Source organism: Epinephelus moara, chromosome 22 (assembly GCF_006386435.1).
Source record: "Epinephelus moara isolate mb chromosome 22, YSFRI_EMoa_1.0, whole genome shotgun sequence".
Lineage (NCBI taxonomy): Eukaryota > Metazoa > Chordata > Actinopteri > Perciformes > Serranidae > Epinephelus > Epinephelus moara.
In genome coordinates, this window is record NC_065527.1 from 28,827,544 (window position 1) to 28,847,675 (window position 20,132).

The 20,132-nt window shown below is 41.4% G+C and overlaps 1 protein-coding gene across 1 annotated transcript in view; it reads left to right on the forward strand.

The window, feature by feature from the left end:
- The window catches only part of LOC126384258 (chloride channel protein 1-like), a 90,046-nt gene extending 74,022 nt beyond the window's left edge, over nucleotides 1-16,024 (forward strand). The window contains exons 22-25 of the mRNA XM_050035220.1: nucleotides 3,497-3,541; nucleotides 6,156-6,260; nucleotides 12,468-12,554; nucleotides 15,503-16,024. Of these exons, the coding sequence (XP_049891177.1) occupies nucleotides 3,497-3,541; nucleotides 6,156-6,260; nucleotides 12,468-12,554; nucleotides 15,503-16,024 (759 nt within the window). The remainder of the gene's footprint in view (nucleotides 1-3,496; nucleotides 3,542-6,155; nucleotides 6,261-12,467; nucleotides 12,555-15,502) is intronic.
- The last annotated feature ends 4,108 nt before the right edge of the window (nucleotides 16,025-20,132 follow it).

Genomic DNA, 20,132 nt, shown 5'->3' on the forward strand with positions numbered 1-20,132 from the left:
AGTAAATAGGATTGGTCCGAGCACAGAACCTTGCGGAACTCCAAAACAAACTTTGGTACGTAAGGATGATTCATTATGAACATCAACAAACTGAAAACGATCAGATAAATAAGATTTAAACCAGCTCAGTGCAGAACCTTTTAGGCCAATTAAGTGATCCAGTCTCTGCAGTAGAATTACATTCACTATTGCTGCGTCAGGAGATGCACCCTACCGTTCCCCTGATAATGCTACATTGTGACCAACAAATCTGTGTTTGCAGGAGGAGAGTTAGTTAATGTTAACGGTTAGCTGTTAGCTAGTAGCAGCCGGCGACCAGAACAAGCTAATGGAGGTTCCATTGAATGACATTATGATGCGTTCAAGCTCTAATTAATAAAAATGAGGATAGATTGAAACACAGTGATGTTTCGCTAACAACAATCACTTCCAGGTAGACAACTGGCAATTCATTTAAATTGCTTAGATGTGTGAAACCGGAAAGCTTGTTGATTTCTGTTGTCATTTTCAGCTGTAACTGTAACATTTAAAGAAAGTTTGTGCTGCGCACATTTTATGTACTTTGTTGTTTTGCGACCATTATTGATGTAACGTGCGGTTTGAACCCAGTAGCAGCACTGAAAACAGGCAGGACAGTTTGAAATTAACTTTGATTTACTGCTTGTTAATCACAGAATGATCAGGCAGGTAAACAACAGTTTAAGTCAGTTTCTTGGATCAAGACCTTCTGAGACACAGGTTCAGTCCAATACTTTAGGCATAGCATGCTGGCGCAGAGAGCTGGTATGTCACTGGCATCTGCTGCATGCACAGAACCAGTTCAAAAGTTTGCAGCTAAAAGGTGGCAGATAGGAGGTGATGTCAGATGAGCAGAGGGTCCGATTCCAGGTGAACACACAAGGGAACACACCTGTGAGGAGCCTGCTGTAGGTTTGTCTGAACCGGCGAGGAGTCGAGGAACCAGCACTGATGAGTGGATCCTGTGCCAGTCGCACACGTACAAATGCAGAATGTGCGGCCACATGACGAGGTAATTCTTAGCACAGGAAATCACAGGCAGCAAATCAGGTAAACTCATAATGGAGAGCTGACTGGCAGTCTCTCCACATAGCCACATAGAACAGGTGAGCAGGAACCAGGAATGCGGTAGCAGAGTTTTTGGTCGAGGACAGAAGCCTGAGTGGTTTACAGAGGAGCAGGCGAAGCAAGAGAGTCAGAGACAGGTGAGGTCCGCAACAAGAGAGAAGTCTGAGAACACACGCTGGAAAGTCTTGCATAAAAATGACAAAGAACAATCTGGCAATTAGAGTCTGTGAAGCTTGAGTATTCATAGTGGCAGGGAGTAATGAGGCACAGTTGAGTGGAGTTGGCTTGATGAGGTGGGTGTGGTGGATCGGCAGGAGCAGGAGATGTTGGCAGGTAGGTGTGGTGAAGAAGTGGGGTGAGTGGAAATTTACTGGGTTCACAGGAAGAGTGGCATGTATGGCAGATCTGAAGATTGCACTCAAAGATAGTGTAATGAAGGGATGAATTACATAAAAACAGTTGTTACTTTTTTTAGAATGAAGATTTCTTTGGTTCCCTGGCACAAAAGGACTAACTAACCATAAAATAAACAACACCACAAAAACATCGGTATAAGCTGTAGGCCAAACTGTTATTTTAAACATTGGTGTTGGTCTCTGCCCGAAATTTCAAAATCTGCACATCCACACTAGTGTTCTGTCTCTACTCAGTATGTCATGCTGGCAATCTTGCTCACTAACATCTTTGTGTGTTTCCTAATTTCTGTGTATTTTATGTCTTTGTAAACCTTTGTGCCCTTTCGTCTGTTCAGCCAACTATTCAGAGACGTCTGGAGTGTACTCAGTAGCCAAGAATTTTTCCCTTGTGTTATGAACCATTGAAATGCAAATGACCCCCCCCCCCTTCTTTTGGCAAAGCCATCCCAAAACCACATCCTCACACTGGCACTGATAGAGATATAAATATTTATCCGTCACTTTTTGCAGAGTGAATTTTTCATTGTGGGGTCTGCTTTCTATTCAGGCAGATACACACTTATCTGATTGACAGACACACATGAATACACAACTGCTTCCTCAACCTCAGACAAACTCCCCGAAGTCGAGCATCTTTCTTTCAACCTTCTCATATGGAAATGGGGGTGCCAGATACTGAAGGTAGAGTTATTATTCGGCTTGGCGGTGAGCCTGGCTCACAGGGAAAGCAATACATGTCGTCTGTTTATACGAGCAGGAATGAAAACCACATTGGAAATAAGCATATGCTTGTAAGCTTGCAAGATTAGAATTTGATTTCTGTTGTGCCTACTGCTGTGCCCTGTGTATTACCAGTCTGATTCTCTATTATGGTTTTGGATTCAATCCTATTCCTGCAATGGGGATTGTTTTTACAGCAGCAAGCCACAACTCTACAGCCCAGAATATCAAATAGACTCACAGTAGGAAATTGCCACCAGTAATCAAGCCAAACCAGGGCTGAATTCTGGCTGCGAATCAGGTATTTGTCTATTTTATTGGCCCCTGATGGCAGGTACCCACACAGTGACCTTTAGAATATTATCTGGCTGGTTTAATAGCATCTTCTTGTTAATTCTTGCTATCATAGTATAATTGCTGTGGCTGCAGTAATAAACAAAAAGAAAGATAATACAGCTACACAGACTCACAATTACAGATTTGTGCAGGTGAGATAAAAAATAACAAGGGAGTTTGTAAAATGTCACACCTTTCATTCATTTATGTTTATGGAGTTAATCAAGAAAAGGTTAGCTCCCTGCTGCGCTCGGACATAGAAACCTCACACCTGTCTCACGTTCTTTTTGTTGTCTAAGGACAGAAGCAGCCAAGCTGCCTAAACAGTGGGTGAATAATGAGGGACGCATCACTAATGCATTCAGTTTCACAAAACAAGTCACAGCAGGTGTTGGCCTGAGTTTCACCTACTGCATCCAGTTTACTCACAAAGCTGCTGGATGTGCTGTGGGAGTGATGAACTGAGAAAAAGGGGATGAAAGCAACCTGATTTCAACAAATGCGTTACTGCAGTTGTCATGATCACTGTGAAAGAGACATAAGTCCAATTCAGGATATTTATATATATTGTACATTGTATTTTTAAGAATAAAACAAGTAGTTATTTTATCTGCAGACACTTTAAAGACAGATTCAGAAATGCAAATAACTCGCTGTTTGGCATATTTTGCTTTTTTTTTACATCAACTATTATTATTATTATTATTATTATTGTTAATCCAAAAGTAAATGTTGAGTTATCAGATTTTCTATCTGAACTGAAGTTCTCTGATGGAGTGTATGCAGAAAGACAGACTGTGCTTTCAGTTACTTTCCCTTCGGTCCCCTCATGTAAGATTCAGGTGAGGTTTTCCTGATTTAGAGGTGACATCCAGGCACAGAAGTGACACACAAACATGTCTCATCTCTCATCTGTCTCTTCCTTTCTTTGTCCCCAGGAGCCCTGTCCTCCTCCCCTGTCAGACACAATGACACCAGAGGAGGTATGGTAATGGTGCAGTGATGGTGGATTTGCATGGTATTACAGAAGTGTCTGCTTAATGGTTTACAGCATGGTGATCAGATATTCACACCTGTGTTGAGTCACCAAACCTTGAGTCAAAAATGATTCTCAAGTCCTCTGAGTCCAAGTAACCAAGGTGAAGTAACTTTTGGTGTAAAAAAAATGGCTGACAGCAAGGTCTGTTGATTATTTTTCAATGCTGTACACTTAATCATAATTCCATTTGACTCTGCTTTTTTGGGTTTGCAGCAGAAATCTCGGAACCAAGGAATATATGACCAAACCTGCATGACTATATGGAAAGAAATAAACTTTGGTGAAGAGACCCTGATATAAAAAATCAGAAATGACGAGCCTTACCTGTCAGCAGTATGAAATGACATTTAAAAACACATTTTATACACAAAATATAAACATTAAAAATATAATTCCATGTTATTCATTAAACTGTCCAGCATTATTATATAGAACTGAAAGCTCTACCATGAATAGACATTAACTAAAATTAAGTTGACTTTCACTGTGCGGTATTAATAGTTTTACTATAAATAATTAATAGCTTCATTTCAGAAGAGTACTACTTCTACCACAGATGCTGATCACTAAATCCGCCCCTGAAAAACATACCCGTCGCAGCTAGTCATGGCAGAAACATCAGTGAAATACACTAAGCGGATGTGCTAATTTCCAAAGGGGCACGTTATTTGCTTTCTATGACATAACCAGCGAGGGTAGAACGTAGAGCAAGGATTTTATAGGTGGAGTTATTTTGCAGGAAGAAACGTTAGGGCCCAGACACACCAAACCGACATCAATGATCTAGTGGCGACAAAGGCCGACTGTTTCGGTGTCTCACGTTGCCTTTGTCTCGGCCAAAATGTTGCGCTTGAATACATCGCAAAGACTACAGCCAATGGCAAACTAGTGTGTGCAAGGAAATAACTCACCATACCAGCAGGCAGCGGTACTCTGTATTTGTTATTGCAAAAGACCAACAGGACTTATTCAAGACGCTAGTTATTTAGTTAGCACACTAAAAACACAACCTAATGTTAAAAGAGCTAATGATATTTACCATGTGCTAGCGAACAATAACAAACAGTCATGGACAGTATCTACTTAAGAGCTCAATGGATAATAAAAATAACCTTACATGATATGACTTGTTTGTTTCCACCCTATTCCCTCTTGACTGTAGTTGTTTGTTTACTTTCCTCACTTCTGTTTCTTTTCTGATGCACTTAACTAAGCTGCCAATCAGAGGGATTTCTCCTACTGACAGGCCCCACCCTCTTGGACGCCAATTTGACATGCTTAATCAGAAAAGAAAAAAAAAAAAGTATTGCCAACTATTGTCAACGGAGCAGGATACACCACAAAAACTAGGACAACAGATCACACAGACAATTACCAGCAGCCAGTTGTCGGCTTGGTGTGTCAGGGTCTTTAGTTTTTTAAGTTAGTATACCATAGAAACACACCCAAGATGTGCCACTCATGGTGAGAAACACTGGGTCAATACACTGAGTGTTAACATCTTTAACTCAGCGGAGCCTTGAAGCTTCACCCTCACTGCTGCACTGTTGGCTTGTTTAATTAAAGTTTATTAATGTTGTACATGCTGTGTCCAAATCACACCAACTTCAACACTGCTAGTCCTCGGGTCCCCAGCAATACACCCACTAGGTGTGAAGCAGATCAGATAAACAGTTTGCAAGATATGCAAAGGACACACACATTAACATACATATACACACATACGTACAGGGTTTCCTGCTTTATAATTAGATAAGCTCATTTTCTTTTTGCCAAGTTAAACGTAGCACCAAAACTGTAAGAAGAGAGTGGTACTTATTGTGAATGCTGGCAAATCTCAATATTAGCATTCAACTCTGTGTCACATGTAGGTCACAGGTGTTAGAGATCTGTGTCACATTTGAGGAGACGACTCATATTCAGAGCACTTTATCACTGCATTGTGAACGCAGCCAGAATGTTAAACGAGACATTTTTTTTTCATTGGAGAGCACCAAAACAATATTGTGCCCTCCAGTCCTGTTCTGTCTGCGGCTCTCCCTTTACTCTGCCTGGCACTTTCCCAAAATGCCTCATAACATCGGCCCGTAAATTCTACGAGACTGCTGCCCCTGTCACAGCAGGCAGAGGCTCGTAGGTAAAATCCATAGAGAGGCTAAAAGGTGTCAGACATCCTAAATCTCAGAGGGGAGACCGGTGACATGCAAGGACGCAGCACAAGGTTTCAAGGTTTTTCACAGCTGCAAAACTCTCCTCAGTGGGAGCAGACCAACTGCTCCCTCCTGCACATACCGCTCACACACACCCACACACACACCTTCACTTTAACACCAACAAACAGCTTCTGATAATTTATTTAACAGTTAATATTATTGCCTGATAGGTATTTAATCCTATACTTTCTATATATCACCCATCATAAAAACAAATGCTGAGGTCTCCCCCTGGCTGAACTTGTACATTTAAATAGGAGAGATTTTCCACCTCTATGGGAGCAAAGCTGAACTAATGCCAGCCTGTTCCACCTCTGTGACCTTGCTTTTTATCTTCTGCTACAGATCAAAGCGTGGGAAGAGGCAGAGATGGACAAGCCGATGGAAATCGATGAGATACGAATAGACCCTTCCCCTTTCCAGCTGGTTGAGAGAACATCATTGCACAAGGTTGGTGAGGAAAGACCGAGATAAGCACAGAGGTCGGCAGATGTTAAAATCCAAGTTTAACAGCTGTTTGAGGGAGCACCTTGCCTTCTTACTGGTATTTAGTGTGTGTGAAACAGGATATTGGCTCAAATGAAAAACGTGAATCAGTAGTTAATCACTAAATGAAAGACAGTTTCATCTCATGGTAGGGGTGCAAATAAATTACTCTGTGTGTGAAAGGGGCCTTGTTCATAAAAACCTTGCTTAGCAGGACTAAATGTGGTCAGAAACTCCATCCATCCTTATCTTCCACTTATCCAGGGCCAGGACATGGGGGCAGCAGAATAAGCAAGGCATTCTAAACGTCTCTCTCCCCAGCAACATTTTTCAGCTCCTCCTGGGGCATCCTGAGGAGTTAATGGGCCAGCTGAGGTATATAATCTCTCCAGCATGTTCTGGGTCCACCCTGGGGTCTCCTACCAGTTGGACATGCACAGACACCTCTAACGGGAGGCACCCAGGAGGCATCCTGATCAGATGCCCGAGCCACCTCAACTGACCCCTATGACGAGCTCCCTCTGATTGTCTGAGCTCCTCACCCTGTCTCTAAGGCTGAGCCCAGCCACCAGAGGAAGTTCATTCCAGCTCCTTGTATCCGCAATTTTATTCTCTCTGTCACTACCCAAAACTCATGACCATAGGTGAAGGTCGGAGTGAAGATGGAGTGGTTAAGTGAGAGCTTTGCTCAGCGCTCTCTAAACCCTGGTTCCTCAACAGGTTGGTCTGTTGATACAGGTCAAGACTGCAGCCAGAGGCTGATATGGAACTCTGCCAGATAACCTCTATCTGCCTGGTTTAGTATGCAGCTTAGCTTTAAAGCTATAGTTGGTAATGTTGGAGAGCTAGCAAGATTTGAAAGCGGCACCTCCTCTAAGCTCCACCCCCTCCTCCCCCTCCCGTCAGTGACCCACAAACTTGAACACACATCCTGCAGTACACCGGCAGAGAAGCTAATGTTAGCACTGGGCTAATATGAGCTACAAAAGTAGCTAAGTTGGCTAACGTTACATATTCCATGAAAATAGCAAATCCCCCCAAAGCAAAACAAATAATTACCTGTCCAACAGAAAGACAGCGACCTCTGCATCACTTTTCAGGCCCTTCAGCTCCCTCAGTTGTCTCCACCGTTCAAAAGCTGCAATGTTGATTGACTCTGGTTTGTCCTCTCGCTTTATCCAAAGCCTTTTTCGTCGCAGCCTTTTCTGCCTCCAACTTTCTTTTCTCAGCCTCTTTAGTGGGGTGAGCCGTTACAAGTAACACTGGAAGTGATACTGATCCATTTGTTCAGCTTTTGATCTGCCATTGTTCAGCAAACTCCTGCTAACTCTGTATTTCTGCTGAGGAGTGTGCTGAATATTTCCGGCAATGGTGACATGTGATGAGTGCACGCAGGGAGGGACGGAGGGGGGCTCGGGCAGGACCAGAGTGATATATAAGGACGAGACATGAAGGAATCTGATTGGTTCTTTCCACTCGCACTGAGAGGCAGGGATTGGTCAGAGTTTTTACAGGCCTGCAGCTGCCACAGAGGTCTGATTTTTTTCGTTCCTTTTTCTGAACACATTATGTATTGACTACTCTCAGGATGGAAGGGCCATTTAACCCAGTATAACAAAAAGTGTTTCTGAACAGGATTACCAACTATAGCTTTAAACAATATATAAAAGGGGTCCCTGCTCCATCTTTCAACTAAGTGGTCCTTGGCCTCAAAAATGTTGAAGACCCCTGCTCAAAAACCACAACTAACCAGCTCATGCTGTACTGATCCACCTATCCAACTCGTGCCCCAAGATACTTGAACTCCTCCACTTGTGGCAGTAACTAGGAGTGGTTAAAGACGCCACATAATTAAATATTTTGGAAACAGAATTTTGTTTTGTTTTCATAGATTCATTAATCCAGTGGTAAATCTATCAAATTTGAAATGCCCAAACCAGGGGAAAATGTAATTTTGATTTTTTTTTTTTTTTTTTTATTGACTTAAAGGTGATTTGCAGGACATTGTAATCTATCTTGTATAGTGGCCATGGCATCACTTTACCACTGAAAATACCACTGATTTATGTTTTAGTGAATGGAATGTTTAGAACCACTCACTGGAAACATCAGTTACATTAATCATTGTTCTAAACCACACGTGTAGCATTTTTTGCATCCTCAATTTTATTGCTTTTGATGTAGACGCACGAAAGGGGCGATTAAAAAAAAACAAACAAACCCAAAAACGTCTCATGTGACAAGGAGCGACCAATCACAGCCTGCAGATACCTTTCCTGTCTTCCATAAATATCAGTCGTTTGGTAAATGTGGAGGGGGAGTTGATCATTTTAGTGCAGGGCTTCCCAGAGCTTTACAGTCTGTCCCACAGACAATATCTTAGTACACACCTGGAAGAACATCTGTGTCGAACTCAAGATTTTTTTGTTAGTTGGCTATGATACGGTGCTTGTTATGGTTGCTTAGCAACGTCAGGAGCAACATGCCTCCATGCCCTTGAAAGTTGGCACAAGAGTAGCACCTAGCACCTGATCTCAGATGTTTCAGGCAGTAAAAGATGTAGCATATGTCTTGGCCCTTAATCAGCAGCTGTTTGTAGGAACCACTTGTCTGCTGTAGCTGCTACGTAATAATAACAATAAACTTGTTGAGGCCTTTTTGATATAAGTCCAAACATTTTGGAGGACTTGTGCTACATACCAAGACATGCTCCACTCTCAGCAGCAGGTTTACTGTTTTGTGTTTGCAATTTTAAAAAAAAGGCTCCAGCAGCATAACGTAGCCGTTCAAGTGACCACTGACACTCTGCTTTCAGGTGTCATGCAGTGTCATGTCATACAGTAAACAAGGGGCAGTACAGTGGTGCAGTACTTAGCACTGTCGCCTCAGAACAAGAGACATCCGGGTCCTGACAATTGGCCGGGGCCCTTCTGTGTGGAGTTTGCATGTTCTCCTGGTGTCAGCGTTGGTTTTCTCCAGGTTCTCTTGATTCCTCCCACACACCAAAGACATGCAGGTTAGGTTAATTGGTGATTCTAAAGTGCCCGTAGGTTTGAATGGTTGTCTGTCTCTGTGTGTCAGCCTGGCAACCTCCCCCCTGCATCAGCCCCCCTGTGACCCTGAACAGGATAAGCGGTTACGGATAATGAATGAATGCACAGTAAGAGCATGTTTGTATGTGCCTGAGGCAATTATTATTCATTCAACGACTTCATTTCCATCGCCATTCATTGCACGGTTACTTCATTTAAAAAGGAAAATATCTCAAGCAAACATAAAAAAAATTCTAAGACACTGACAAAATATTGTCTTTTCCTTACATTTTCATTCAAATGTATTATTCACTACATCCTAATTTGCATGACAATACTTGGATGGATAGCCTGCAGCTGATTTTATTGCAAAGCATAAATTTGCCATGGACAAGAGTTTATGATATTTGTCACCAGTTTTTTAAAGCAAAGAAGCATATAAATGGAGTTCAGCACCTCGAGCAGTCGTTGAGTCTTTTGTTGATGCTCCCACACTCGCCCCCTTAAGTTGTCTACCTCTGTAACATCTTATTCACCAGGGGATGTAAATAACCTTGGCAGAAGAGTAATGGCACATGAAAAACACTCAGTGAAGACTTGGATTTATTCACATAGTGTCTTCTCACTAAATGGAGATCGACGCAACATTTCATTTCTGACTGAGATAGAATCTTATTAACTGTAGTCAGTAGGTGGAGGGGCTGTTACATAATCACCCAAATATTGATATGTGGGAGTTGTGCCTGTTGGTTCTAAATGAAGAAAGTTTTCATTTGTTAACAGTCATCGTGAGGCAAAGTTCCATCTTTTCAAAACCATTGTTCCTGCCAGAGAGGTAAACAAAAGAAGCACCCACGTGTTATACTTGACAATTCATTCATTCTCTGGTCAGTACAGAAGCAGTACCGCTCTCGATGAAAACTCAACAATAGTTGCTTCGGGAGGGGAGACTGTTGAAGCACGTTCATGTTTTATTTCATGTTTGCTGTGTGGGCTAACAGTCAGGGAATCTCTGTTGATTGAGCATGGGTGCAAAGGCAGCACTTGCATCATGTCACTGTTAGAGCCACAGATGTTTCACATTCCACATGATCATAGTGAGTCTTCAGTTAAAGGGTAAAGTCGGAATTTCCAACCTCGACAGTGGGTACGGTTACATGATGGCTTCTCATTCCAAATGAAATAAATCTGAATGAAATAATTCGGAATTAAAGTTTTGCCAGGTGGTTTACATGGGAAATATTCATTTCGAATGAGGGTTTACACGGGAGATCAGTTTAATTGCCTTTATTCAGGTCCGCGCAAGGTTTGGGGCAGGGAAGGTTTCTGATTGGATAGGGGGCGGGGCGGATGTTACGTGTTTACGTTTACCGGAAGAAAACACTGTAGTCCTCGCTCCGGATAACGATGTTTGACGACGCCCTTCTTAGTGCCTTTTTCAGGCTTGTTTTGCTTATATTCTTGAAGCAGCAGTACGACAACAACCTTGTTCTGCTAATGCTTCGTCTGTTGAGGAGGAGAAGGGAGGTAGAAGGTCAAAGAAGGGAGATAGAAGCTGCCATCTTGTTGCACGCACGCTATATACATCATCGCGCCAGAAGGGCAAGGAAACGAGTATGCGCAGAAAGACCAGAATGAACTTAAAGAGGAATGAGTGTATACAAGTGCGAGAAATTCTTTCATTCAGAATTAGAAACAGAATATTCCAGCCCCTTACATCGGATTGAATTTTCAATCGCTTTGGCCATTTTCATTCCGAAATAGGTGTTTACAAGATCACTTTTAATAGGAATGAACTTTCATTCCGAATGAAAAGGGAATTAAACTGTCCATGTAAACCCACTCAGTATTTTCCCATGCTTTTTTGTCCAAGTGACGAGTGGAAACAATTTTTGAAACTGGTCCAATGTTAAGTGAGGTTGCTGCGGTGGCAAAAAAGGCTGCAGCATAGCATCTTGGGGTATATGCATCATCAATGTACGTCCACTAACAAAATTATGGAAAGGATCCCAACAGAGAAAGAGTAGGATCATTTTTATTTAACCAGATACAGCCCCAACAATGACTATAGCCAAACCCACCAGACTGCCTTTAAATACACAGCAATGTATCATTGTATAACACTTCATTCAAAGTCAACAGAAACAAAATACAGCCCACAAACACTGTCTTGGTTTGTCTTTTCACTGTTCCAACCATCATCAGTTCTGCTTTGATTGACATAATCCCTTAAATCACTCAGTTAGATGTGAAAACATGCTGGCTCTATGCACGGCAAATCACTGTTTATATAAATGGAGTCTGGTGGCTTTGGCGATGCTGATTTCTGGTTAAACAAAAGTAATCTTACCATAACAAATAGGTCTATCTCTGTATGGATCCTTTTCATAGTATTCTCAGACACTTGGAATAACAATCTGAGTCTGTCAGTGGCAAAAACAAACACTTTTAAGTGGTCCTTCATTGACAGTGCGAACATGTCCTGAGTGGTTACATTACAGCCTGTTATCATGCAGCTTTCTGGCTCAATACTGGACCAAATTCAAAAATTGTTGCTCACATAGATGACAAAGACACAATAAAAAGGGAAAATAGTTCAATATGAAAAATATGGAGCTTACCTGCATTGTAAAATCAATGTTAAATGCTTGTATCCTCATTATGACAGATGTGAGGGTGATGCAGCATTTACGGCTATCTGCAGGAAGCTGTAGCATGCAAACAGCTTGAATCATTGCTGTTTTTTTTTCTTTGTTTGTTTGTTTTTTGTTCATCAGTGTAATTTCATTATCATGGTAAGATACTGCTTATTCATGAGCAAAAGGGGGCTTTGTGATCGAGGTGTGCTGATGCATTCAAAGAGCTCATCTATAGTGCGACCTTGGTCAGATAATGAACAGAATATTTTGAGCATGGGAAGGACTCAAGGACTTTGTCTTCACCTGGTTCACCTGGAGCCTGGAGCCAGTTTGCTTTCATCTTTCTGTCTTTGTTGCATCGTGTCTAGACGGAGCTGACAGAGGAGCACAGAGCCTGTAAATTGTCTGGAGTCACAAACGGATGTAAAAAGGCCGTTTTGGTCTGAGGGGTACAAGTTTGTTGTAATTTGACGTGTGACCTTTCCACTCTGTCTCCACAGACCCACACCTTATTCTCACTGCTGGGGCTTAGTCACGCTTATGTGACCAGTATCGGCAAACTGGTGGGAGTGGTGGCACTGAAAGAGGTAAGAAACTTAAATTCAGCTTATGTGAGTTTTTTTTATCATTATTATTTTTGCCAGGCATATTCCTATTCCTGCATGTGAGTGTTTTTGTGAGCGTCTGCAGCTAATCTTGCAAACTACTGGACCAATCGGCCAAATATGTTGTGTACACATGTACTGTTGCTCAAGGACTTCTTATGGTTGCGGTGATTCAAAGTAGTTAAAAAACCTGTTTTATTGATTGTTTTTAATCATCATTGACTGCTGACTCCCCACTCCTCTTAATTGACTGGTAGGGTAACAAGTTTTCCAGAAATCGGCTCAGCTAAAATCAACAATAATTAGCATCTGTTGCAGGCCTTCGTTGTGGCTCTAATCTGACATCCATTGAAAAGTTCGGTCTTGAACCAGAGCATCTGCAGATTAATTTCATACATGATATGTTTTGATCCACTGAAGTTAAGCACGTGACCAGATCAGTAAATCACCAATTTTGTTACCTTTGCAGCCATCTTAACTGTAAGGGAGCAAGGAGGGTCAAATCCATAGGGTGCAGCTGCGACAAGTTCCAGCTGCTGTAGCTGCGATCTGTTTTTTGTGCTGTCCGCTATACAGCGTTTCAGAAACTGAGTGTTTTGCTCTCCTGATGTAATAGATTTTGCAGATTTTGTTGATTTGGTCATTTTTTCTTGATACCCAGGGGGTTGATGCGTCAAACAAACACCAACCTTCACCCAGGAGAATGGTGGTCAAGTCCTGTAAGATTATAAAGCCAAACCTTGTTATTTTTTCCTAAACCTAAACACATGCTTTAGTTATTGATGAAAAAAATATATAATTTTTGCAGTGTTTTACAGATGTAGTGTGGTTTTTTGAAAGAGACTGTATGTGAATGGTAAATTTCCAGTAAAAACTGAAATGTATTTTGAAAACAGACAATGCATGTAACAGGCAGAACTTGACACGGTGTCCCAGAATGAACGAACGCACCCAGGGTACCTTGCGCATCGTATCTGGACGTGAAAGTCCGTGACTAAACGTCGATATGTGACGAGGTCGGAGTGAAAATGGACTGCTCTGTGCAGTGCGCTTTGGCTTCTTTAAACATAGACAAAGTGCTTATTTTTATTAGCTGCAGGGACGCTTCTGAAATGCGCTGGAGCAGCTTTGGTGAATTTACAAGAGTTGTCTAAAGGCTGCCTGGTGAAGATCTGCACTCTACTGAGTGCCCTTGTCTATCTATTATTAATTATTAATTCTAAACACACACCCTTGCTGTTGAAAGTTAGAAGTCTTTGCTTGCCTGTCTTGACTTTGGAGCAAACACAAGTCCAGTTTGCTTCTGATTTGCTTAGAGTCTCATAAAGCTTTTTGAATTATGTATAAGTATTTTGTTAGCGTAATCAATATCCCCTCTGTATAGCCCTGTTTCCACCAAACACTTCGGGTATAGTACCTTTTGAACCAAAAGTAACCCCTCAGACATGGTACCTTAGTGATGGCCAAATGAAGCCTCATGAAGCATTTTCTTTATTTTATGAGCCCACTAGATGGTGCTCTTGGTTTAAAGAGAGAGACTCAAAGAATGGCAATTCAGTGTGCTTCCAACTTTTTGTTGAAGAAAAAGCGCCATCTAGTGGGCTCATAAAATGGAGGAAATGCTTCATGAGGCTTCATTTGGCCATCACTATGGTACCTAGACCCTTGTGATTCCACTGCAAACAGTACTCTTTCATGTGGGCGGGGCTGTTTTTCCTCATTACCGGTGACACAGATGGAAGTCTGCACCTTGTTTATCATTCACAGAATGGAGTTACACGTTGACATTTTCAGAAGAAAATAAAACAGGCTGCAGTGAGAGTCTCTCTCCATGGGGCATTTAAAAATAGTGGGTTTGTGCATTTAGTCCTTCTAAGGCAAGCTCAGGGGTTTAGTGTTGCTGTAGCCCACAGGAACCGTGCTTTGCAATGCTTTTTTTTTTTTTTTTTCGAGTGAGGATTAGAATATATGCAGTTCACATAACCCGGTCAAAATTGATATTCATATACTTTTGAAGATCCACTCATTACCAAAAGTGTATGTCATATAAAAACTCAAGTAATGGTCAGAGTTGTCATAAGGAATATTTAAGGTGTGTTAATAGATTTACGTCGCAATGTCATGCATTAAGTAACATTATGAGTTAACATTCCACCTTAAAAGCAGTCGTAGTTGTCAGCAGTCGGCCCAGTGACTGAAGTTATTTTTTCTCTGACCACAGCTGCTGCAAGAGGCAGCAAGACATCCTTTCATTTTATAGTTACAGTTCACTAATAAAACTCTCCACAGTATGAACAGTGGTTATATGAGCTTCGAAAGCAGACACAGCTCAGCCCAGAGCAGAGTGACCGTCCTCTATTGACCAATCAACAGACTGCAGTGTTCACAGCTCCACCTTTTAGTACCAGATCTGTGTGCTAGGTACCCCAAAAGAGAGGTGACCAAAAATGGGGACGATACAGAACGGTTCCATTGGTACCATCCACAACTTTTCACAGCGGCAACAGAAAAACAGCGTACCTAACTGAACTGTACAGTAGTGCTCGGTGGAAACGGGGCTTAAGTTTCAGACTTTCTTTGATTTACATCATTTCTTCTGTCTTTACCTGTTATTGTCTCCGTTTCCACTCTTGTGTCACACCTCTACCCCTAAACCTAATTTTCTTTTGCTTTTCTTCCTCACTATCATCCCTTCTTCCCATTACACAACAATCTCTCTACCATTTGTGCTGTCTTCTCTCTCACTCTTATATCCTTTCTTTTTCTATCTTTCCTCTTTTTCTTCCTGTTTTCTTTGGACTCATACTTTAATGCTGTCTTCCTACTGCTGTGCCCTCTGACTTCCTTTTCTTACATTTCTTCTTCCTTCCATCTTTTCCACCACCATCTTATCTACTCATCCTTTCCTTCCTCTTCTTCTCCTCCTCCAGCTCCAGAAAGCCATCGAGGGCTCCACGCGCTCTGGTGTCCGGCTCCGTCCTCCCCTCGCCAGCTTTCGCGACATCAACAACCACAACTCTGTCTCTAAACCTCCACCATCTTCTCCCGCTGTGCCTTCCTCTCCGACCTCCACCTCCGCTCCCTCAACTACGACTGTTCCCCAACCTCCATCCCCCTCTCCCCCGCACCACCACCACCACCACCATCATCTTCATTACCACGAGAATGAACGAGAGGTGTGGATCGAGGGCGTGACGATGGAGGTGGAGGACAGCAGCAGCTGTAGCGCGGGAAGTGGCGGTGTTAGCAGCAGCACTGGGGCCTGCAGCTCACCCAGTGGGAGCTGCAGCTACAACAGCAACCTCACCCTCCCTCCCTCCACTACTCCACCCCCAGTCCCCTCTTCCTCCACTCCTCCTCTTCCTCCTTCTCCTCTTCCCTCCCCCGGCCTGAGACCCTTACAGAGACTCCTTGAGGGGGATGAAGACAGTGATGATGAGCCAATGGTTTAGATAAGACAAGAGTGTTGGTTATGTTTTTTTATAATGGAAAACTTTTTTAATGGTTTGAGTTTTTTCTTTTGTTCTTAATTTGTTGCTCCAGTCTTTGGACACTCATTTACCTCTTTTTGTCACCACTTAGGTAGAGAAAAGATTTGTTTGCTTGAAGCTACGCCAAGCTAGGCTTAACTCTTCTTGTTTTGAGGACAGTTTATCCCACACTTACTGACTGTCTGCTCATTTTACAGACCTTCGCCCACCACAGCTCTCTGTCTTTCCTTAATAAGCTCTGTATGTGTGTGTGTGTTTTGATACTTTTCCTGCCTCAATTCCTTCTCATTTTCTCTTTCTAGCTGTTTTTCACAGAGTCTCAAGGGTTCAAACAAAGTAGCTTGTACCCTTGCCACTGATATCCGCTATTTCAAATTTTTACACCAAAAAAACCCCAGCATTACGACAACAATAGCAACCAAAGCTGACCATTAAAAGGCTGAAGAATGAATTATTTTACTGTTAGTGGCTCCTCAAGGTAACATAACTAACTCCTAGTTTGCTCATTTTCTGGTTCATACTTGCATTTTGTAGAGATGCAGCGATTTTGAAATGATGGGCCGATAGTGATATTAATGTTTAAACAACAATTGGCTGATACCAATACGGATGTTTTTATGTTGTTTTGTTGTTGTTATTTATGCCCCCTTTTGTGCCAGGGAAACAAAAAAATATACACTATAAAAAAATAGCCATTCAGCCCTTCATTACACTACCTTTGAATAAGCACGAATGTAGTCATACAAATTTATGAAACAACCTTTAATATAACTTGTCATAAAACATCTTTTGAAACAATAAATGCCTCAAAAGCATTTTTACTTCATATAATATGACATTTCTTTAGTATCTATTTTATATTGCTGCAAAAACATCAAAAAATTTCTCCTTCAAAGAGCTATTTTTATTCAAGTTTCCCACCAAAAGTTACATTTTTTTTCACAATTACATTGAACACATCATGAGAACATTATAATTTACCCCCGCCCAATACTAATTTTTACTGAATGAAGCTTGAACATAACGTAATGAAACCTCCTTGAACTGATAGTTGAGGCCACCGGCTGCTAACAGCTAACTTTAACTAGCTCTCTTCCTGCTGATGTCCACACAGATTAGACAATAATGAGTTTACCATGTTCTTTCCTGCCAAGATGTCCTGGAGAAGATCATTCGTCCAAAACATATTTCCTATTGTCCCTGGGATGACAGAACGCTGGCTGCTACTCGCCATCTCGTCACAGAACAGTGACATTACAGAGCCCGTTTGCCAAACAGTCTTTGTATTCTTCTTGTGCCTGCTCATTGTTTTAAGTTCGTGGTAAACAACGGCAACAGTGCTGACAGAGCTAACAGTGTTAAATAGGAGGGAGTTAGAGAGTGGGTGATACAATTCTACAGTGATGCCATCCCGATATCAACGGTAACTGCCGTAAGAGCACAGTGCAAAATGGCAGCAATAAGCAAACCAGGAAGATACACACATACAGGTGAAGACATTTGTTACGAGCTGACGTCAGCTTGTCTCGAAAGAAGAAAAAACGTTGGAAACAGAGAATTTAGAAGTTTTACATGCATTTACCTCATTTGAAAGTTTGTTTAATATAAACATCCAACATTGTTACATTACATAAATATATATGACAAAAAAGAAGGGAAAGCATAATAGGTCTCCTTTTAGTATCATGAAGAATTCACTTAAAAAAATATTACAGAAGAATAAATGTATAATGCAATGCCATACACTGCATTGTCCCACTTTGGATTTTGATTGATGAGGCACATCTCTGTGTCACAGTGGTTTCCAGCACCACATATGTTGCATATTTGTATTTTTAGTAACATAATAGGAAGAGTAATCCAAACCTGCGCTGCCCAGAAGTGAACCCAGTAAACTCCAGCACAGCGGTTGTGTTACCTGATCGTTTATGTGTCTTTAAAAAAAGAGTTTTATCGGATGAGAGCAGGAGTTATTGATTTTCTGAACTGGCAGCAGACCATCTGGATAGCAGCAGACTAATGGAGCTGCTCAGTCCGCTGTGGAAGATTGGCCGAAGCCCCAAAACGACCTCCAAATTGTGTGCTGACCTTGTAAATGCAGCCTCAGAGCTCATCTCATCACGGTTAAGTTGATAGATGGTTCAGCTAAAGGCGGCTGACAACAGCCCAATCTGGCTGCGTAGGACCATTTTTTCCCCCTCTTCCCTAATAAGGATGCCTTCCAGATTTTGCAGAAATCCCACATGACTACTTTACTTTTTTATTTAATAATGATGAGGATAATGTTGCACAAATAAACAACACAAGCCTTTCATTCCAAATTATGACATGATTCATGCTCCAAAAACAGTGACAATACAAAGTGATGACTAACTGTCAAGATGGTGAGAGACAGCTGACATTTTCTTACATAACATCTATGTTAAATGAAGATGCAGATGTATGTTGACAGAGAGATATTTGCCAATCAGTGCATTAATTAGCTTTATGAATTCCCTCATTAGCAAAGCTGTTTAATAGAGACCTGACTGTTGAAGCTGTTCATGTGACATGTCCTTCTCTCAGCAGCTACCAAAGTGATGATTTTTATTCTAGTTCTTAAAAACTTAAGGGAAACCACAGGACTGCAAATGCCATTACTCAGCCCCACAGATGACCATTTCTATACCAATTACTCACCCTGTGTAACACTTAATTTATGAAGAAAACTTGCCTCTAAAATCTCACACAATTCTTGCAGTATAATCCAAGTCTCATTTATCCAGTCGTACACTCAGCACTTCCTAAACAGACAGCCCTTTCTAACAAGGAACAAACTGTTCGTCTTTGAAAGGGTAAGTTTGGATTCACCAAAGTCACATAATAACACAAACTAACTGATTGAGGCAGTGGCAGACCAGCAGTTCCTGTGTTCAGCTCGGTAAAAAGACTATATTTGTCAATGGAGTCTGGCTTTGAAGAGAGCAAAGATAAGTTTCACTTTCAGTTCAGTTCCCTGTTGCAAAGGGCTGTCTGTTTGATAAGCACTGAGCATACCACTGGATAAATGAGACTTGGATTATATTGCAAAAGTTGTGTGAGCATTTTTAATAGATGTTTAATATAGTTTTGATGTTGTTAAACATGGACCCCTGTAAATTCAGTTCATTCCAAATTTTTCAGTTTATTCATTCAGCAGAGGCATACAAGAAAAAAGGTTTCTTCATAATTTCATCATAACATAGGGTGAGTAACTGATCCACAAATGGTCATTTGAGAGCCGAAGTATTTGTCTAATAACTGTATTTGAGTTGTTGAACTTTTCTCCTTGTGCTGCACCCTTCCTTTTCATTTCTCCCTCCGTCTCCTCTTACACTGCCCTCATCTCCTGGATTCAGTTTCTCAGGTGCTGCCTTAAAAGTCTTCAGATTTCACAAAAAACATTTTCTTTACGTCTGTGTGAATTGAATTGTGTGTGTCTATTTCTTAAGAGAGCTCTGTACCCGTGTAAGTGGGAATATCTTTTGTCTGTCTGTGGTTGTGGTTTCATATATTTATTTATTTATCTTTTAGTAGAGTCAAATGTTATCTTCAAATTTATAAAACTGTGAAAGATGTAGCAAAATAAAGTTTTATAAAGTGAAATGCTTTAATTCTTCGCCGTCATGCGTTTGAATTTGGCCATCATTTATCCAGGTCAGGCATGTGATAAAGACATACCAGGACAGTTTTACTCAGCCAGCTGGAACAAGAGAAAGTTGAAATGCAGAAATGTTGATTTTTGCTTCAGATAATACAGTACAATTGAAAGCTTTCACATTTTTCAATATGTCAAAAACACAATGTCACTGTTGAGAAACTGTGATTTTTTGATTAATAAAGTACTAGTCCATACCCACTGAGTACAGCATACCATACCATGACTTAGTTATACCAAAAATTAGAAAAAAACCCCAAAACATTGGGCCACAGGGGGAGCCACAGCGATCGGTCGCATTTTAGCCATTTTTAAGCATTTTTCTGTTGTTACAGCGCCACCCAGTTGCCAATTAGAGTTAAATTTCTCCAGTCACCTTGAGGCGTCCTGTTC